This window comes from Dinoponera quadriceps, unplaced genomic scaffold, assembly GCF_001313825.1.
Source record: "Dinoponera quadriceps isolate SergipeBrazil2010 unplaced genomic scaffold, ASM131382v1 scaffold231, whole genome shotgun sequence".
NCBI classification, from domain to species: domain Eukaryota; kingdom Metazoa; phylum Arthropoda; class Insecta; order Hymenoptera; family Formicidae; genus Dinoponera; species Dinoponera quadriceps.
In genome coordinates this window covers 36280-42090 of record NW_014554333.1, presented here as the reverse complement: position 1 = coordinate 42090, position 5811 = coordinate 36280, and the positions used below count along the sequence as shown (strand labels likewise).

General features: G+C 37.7%; 1 protein-coding gene across 1 annotated transcript; it reads left to right on the top strand.

Annotated features, from left to right (window-relative positions):
- Positions 1-1297: 1297 nt before the first annotated feature.
- LOC106747214 lies at positions 1298-2542 on the top strand. The gene is made up of 2 exons (XM_014624560.1): positions 1298-1304; positions 1482-2542. The coding sequence occupies exons 1-2, from the start codon at positions 1298-1300 to the stop codon at positions 2540-2542; spliced, it is 1068 nt and encodes a 355-aa protein (XP_014480046.1).
- Positions 2543-5811: the final 3269 nt, after the last annotated feature.

The following is a 5811-nucleotide window of genomic DNA, read 5'->3' as shown; positions in this document are numbered from 1 at the left end:
AATCCATTCGTCGATCCATTTTCGCACATCCTCGTAATTTCTGAAGTGTGTATCCACCAAGCCGTGCTGCATCGACCGGAACAAGTAATAGTCCGAAGGAGCTAAGTCTGGTGAATACGCTGGGTGCGGGAGAACTTCCCACTCGAGCTGCATCAGTGTTTCTTTGACGGCTTTGGCAACGTGTGGTCGAGCGTTGTCGTGCAAAAGCATGACTTTACGTCGATTGCTAACTACTGCTGGCCTTTTTTCCGACAATGCTCCATTCAGACGGTTTAATTGTGATTGATATCGATCACCCGTGATACTTTCGTTCGGTCTCAATAGCTTATAATAAACGACGCCGTGCATATCCCACCAAATGCAAAGCATTGCTTTGTGGCCATGAATATTTCTCTTTGGTGTGGATGTCAATGGTTGGCCAGGGTCTACCCATGATTTTCTTCGTTTAGGATTATCGAAGTATATCCATTTTTTATCGCCAGTCACTATGCGCCACAAAAAACTCTTCTTTTTCTGCCTGGCGAGCAGAGAAATAGAGATGTTTAAGCGATTCGCAATGGCATTTGCGGTTAATTCGTGTGATACCCATTTTCCCTTTTTTTGAATTTTTCCCATTGCATGTAGACATTTGGAAACAGCCATCGGAGTAACATTTAATGCTGCAGACAATTCTTGGAGCGTTTGAGTACAGTTTTCGTCCAATAATGCCTGCAAATCGGTGTCTTCAAACTTTTTCGGTTGGCCTGAGCGTTCTTTATCATTGATATCAAAATCACCAATCTTAAATCGCTGAAACCATACTTGGCATGTTCTTTCCGATGGAGCATAATTGCCATAAGCTTCGAAAAGCAATTTATGAGCTGCAGCTGTAGTTTTTTTCAAGTCAAAGTAATAAAGTAGCACATGTCGAAAAAACAACTTATCGCGTTCCATATTTAATCAAAAGAAAAAATAGAACTGCTTGCTTAAATGAATCTTTTGGCACTGAATTTTATTGACAAATGTCTAACCTCTAAAATGCAGCCAGTTTCAGATGTCAAAATAAATTACACCTACAACTAACGTCATCTAACTGTGAGCCGCAGGAACTAAGTTTACCACTTAATACTTACCAGAATTGAAAAAAACGACTATAAGTTCCTATGTTTCTCTAAAGATTTTCAACTATCTCTAGTATGTCCCGTAAAGCTACGTAAATAATTTTTGCATAAGCGTGAATGTAACCCTTCATATTCAATTACATAGTGAAGATGAGAAGAAGAACCTGAAGCTACGAATGTAGAAAATTTTTTAGACGATGGACAGTATTCGCATAACGCGTTCCCGCGATTATAATTAATTCACTCACTTGTCCAGCGGACAAGTGTTCACTCATTGTCCAGCGGAGCACGACAAAGTGATTATACAGGGTGCGTCAGGTATTTGAGGACATTCACATATGTGCTTGGCACTTCATAGCAATTATTTTTATTTTTTTTTAGCTCAAATTAGAAATGGAAGACAAATACAGCTAACTCAGGAAATGAAAAGACACGCTGTTATCGTCGCTATACACGCGAATCACAGCGATCTTGAAATCTCCCGATTTTTGAAAGTCGCCCGATCTTTTGTTAACAAAGTTTGTCGAGAGTTAGAAGCATCTGATGGCAATGTAGAGAGTGTTGCCAAGCGTAAAAAACATGAAGCACGTTCTGATAAAGTTAGAACATCACAGTTTGTGCAGAAAGTTCAGGGCATTATTGATGAAGACCCTTCAAAGTCCATAAGGGCAATATCGAAAGATCTCCAAGTTTCTAAGTTCACAATTTGTCGCATTATCCACGAAGACATCCGGTACAAGTCTTACGCGATGCGTAGAGGTCAGTTCATGTCTGCACAAACTCGAGAACAGCTATTCATTCGGGCACAACGACTTCTAAACAAGTTAAAACATCCTGAAATCTCGGATATGCTCTGGTTTTTTTGTGACGAAAAAAATTTTGATCAGGATCAAAAAATAAACCAACTAAATGATAGATTGCTCTGTGCAGATCCTTCAGATGTTCCTTGTGTTATGCACACAAAGTTTCCGGCAACTGTCATGGTTTTGGGGGTGGTGAGCAATGAGGGACACGTCATGCCACCCCATTTCTTTCCTCAAGGACTTCAGGTGAATGCCGCCGCCTACGTTGAGGCTTTGGAAACAGTTGTGAAGCCTTGGATAGACAGCGTGAGTGGTGGGAAGGCATACGTATTCCAACAGGACTTTGCTCCTTTACACAAAGCAATGAGAACGCAAGATTGGATGTCCGAGCATCTGCATGATCATATAACCCCAAACATGTGGCCTCCTAGCTCCCCGGATCTTAATCCTTTAGATTATTATGTATGGGACGTTGTTGAATGGGAGACCAATAAACATCCCCGTAATACGCTTGATTCCCTCAGAGCAGCTATCACCAGAGTAATGACGCATATGGACGAGGATCATTTGATTCGAGCATGCAAACGTTTTCAGCAGAGAATTGAAGCTGTTATTGCCGCTGAAGATTTTATCGAATAACTGTATAGCCCATGGGCCATTTATTTTGCTGTAAAAGTTTCATTAAAATAAAACAAGTTTTCTAAAAAATATACTAATTTTAGCTTTTAAGTCAATATGTCCTCAAATACCTGACGCAACCTATATCTCCATATAATTTGTCATGCTCGTTTCAGTTACTGAAATATTTACGATGGTTCAGTGAAACTTTATCGTTTCAAGAATTCCGTTGAGAAGATGCGTCATAATCATCCGATGCTAAAGTGGAGACGATTTTTCGTCAATGGTAAAAGCCGGTGCTCTTTTAAAGCTTGGAATGTATCAGCCAAGCAGATATAATCATATTCTTTGTCGTTATTAGTTAATAACATTTCATCCATATAGATATATCTTTGTTTCAAAGTATCATAATTACATTTTACGTATTTCTTATCTAACAGATCTTCAATTGCGCTAGAGCGATCGTATGAAGTTAATAAAAATATTTGGTGAAAATTGTATAAAAAAAATTATAGCTGAGTATTTTGTGCTATATCACAAGTATCATGCCAATTCCCGGCGATTTATTTGTCTTTTTTATTAAAAAAAAACATTTCTTTTCAATGTTTCAATGTTTTCATGTTTTTAATTCGAAAAACCCAAATGCGCTTGAGTTTTCTCTACTTTTCACACTTCCGTTGATAAATTTTAATTTTTGTTTAAAAGGTGTTAAGTTATATATTATAACTCTTACTGTTTTGTATATCTTCTAAAGAAAATCTCAAGTAAAATGTTCTTATGACAGATCTAGAATAAGCGATCGACCGTAATTGGATTATGTTGATAATTATCGGTTTGTGGCCGTTTAACAACCGAGATATTGTAAAAGAGTACGATCCAAATTTCAACTGCAGTAAAACTTGGTGACAGTGTTCTGCATACTGATAATGCCGGCTTTAACATTTCTGATACGAGTATGAGGAGACATATTACTAATGATTGATAATTTGCAATTTAGTCTACCTTTGTCGATGACGATGTATAAAATCTGCACCAAATGGTATAAACAAGAATATACAAATTGTTTAACGAAGTATCTTATTAGCAGTATGTTCCTTAATCTTATATGCATTTAGTGAAAGGCCTGAAGGCATATATATTTTAAAATACAATCTCGTTACTCATTCTTACAGCTTTAGCATCTCTAATTAATATGATTGAAAAAGATTGGATAAAGGTGAAAGTGAAAGAGGAACGAGATATTATGCTGATAGGCGCCATGATCACTCGCAAGATCATCATATGCGGAATATTCGTGAAAATAATGTCAATGACGACTAGTGCCTCATTTCCATGGTTTGGAATAACGGTCAAACATGATCGATTCTGGAAAATCTTTGCTGATACAATCGTACTACTTGCTCGACGTATCTAAGAATCCGCAGTTTAAGCTAACGTTTATGGCACAAGGAATCATAATGACCGGAGAACGCGTCTCATATGCCGCAAGTTGATCACTTCCTCGGACTATTAGTTATACATATATGCGGTCAATTAAAGAATCTACATTTACGATTGACGCAAATAGAAAAATAACCGAACTTCGATATTATTTTTAAATATAACATCCAAAATCATATACGGTAGTAGTAATGGTACAGCCATAATGCGTCAAAATTCACCCACCAACTACCACTCTCGCGCCAGGAGCGTCGCCTAATTTTGGGGGGAGGTGTTGGGAGTAGTCTGGCGTGGTTGTGGTGGAGTGAAAGGGTGGTGGGGACTAGGCTCCGTTAATTTTTTATCGTCGCGTGTACCTGACTTCTTTTTATCAAGAATTTCTAGAATTTCTAGAAGGAGAGTATGTGGAGTATGGCGTCGGAAACTGCCCCGAAGGCCCGCATCCGACGCCATATACGCAGAGAAGTGTATACGTAGGGAAGAATAGGTCAAAGTTTTATTCTGTATTTACTGAGTTCTTATTTTAACAAAGAAAATATGTGACATGAGACTCCACCGTCTTGACTGGTCGCTGGTAAGGTGCGGACTGACGAGACAATGACGAGGGCAAGGGGCAGGTGCGAAAGAGAGAGGGTTGACGCGGTGGAGAGAGAACTTGGTGGAAGGGAGGGCGGGATTTATTTTTTATCATAGTGTCTGCTATGCTGCATCGTTGTGATTGGCCGTCCGCGGCGGAGTTTTGAATTTTGGCCGGAAGTGTCATCCGATGTTCAAGTATGGTGCATGATTTGATTGGCCGTTCATCAGCACGTCGGATGTGGGGCAAAAGGGAGCGAATAAGCAGAGAAAACATGGGCTAACGGTCATGTAAATGACTACGATAAGGTTTCTTTGGTTTTTATAATAAAAAATTTGATTGTACACCGAACCTATGACAAAAATAGACCTGAGCATATTTTCAGGCATTGACATTCATGTTTCGTCAAGTTTCGTCAAGCAGTAATGCTGGAAAGAATGTTCTTGAATATGCGCGAAAGTCATCCAATATTCTCGATTGCTCTCGAAAGTTACCGAATGTTCTCGAATGTATGAATTATATAGCATATATGTAAATTTCTCAATTTTCTATCAAGATTGTAATAAAAGAAAATCATGACACAAAAGAAAACATCAGAGAGAAAACATTTTTGAATTTGTTACTTCTTGCGTAAGGGAGAGATTGAAGTAAAGAAAAGTAAAAACCGTTTAAATATGAGCGGATTACAGTTTTATTTAAAAAGTTATGTTGTAGCATTTATAATAATGGTTCTAACAAATTTGTTAAAATAAATATAAACTAGTTCATGAAATACAATTTCAAAGTAATTGTCCAAAAATTTTAAATTTCTTATTTGTCGACGCATATTTTGCGCGATTTCTGATTATTATTGAGAAGCATTCATTTCACCACATCTTCACCAATAGTACACAAAGACAGATTTAATTATATTTTTGTGATCAAAAATCGAGAGCATTCGCTGACGAGATTCCCAAGCGAAATTAATATAGAACTTAATATAGATTGATATAGAATTAGTATAGAACATTTATACATTTCCTATTTTCGAGACCGTTAAAAGATGATTTCTGCGTCACAATGGATGGGATGTAGGTTTTGTGCTTCTTTGCAGGCCGTGGTACAGAGGAATTGTTTAAAGACTAAAATGTGTCTAGTTATATATTTTGCTTGTAGTTTTTTGGAACAAGAATTTAGTGTAAAGAAAAGAGAGTGGATCATTTAATGTGTCTAACACGGTGTTTATTATGGCGCATCGTTGTGATTAGCCGTTCTCAGGACGTGTTTAGAATAT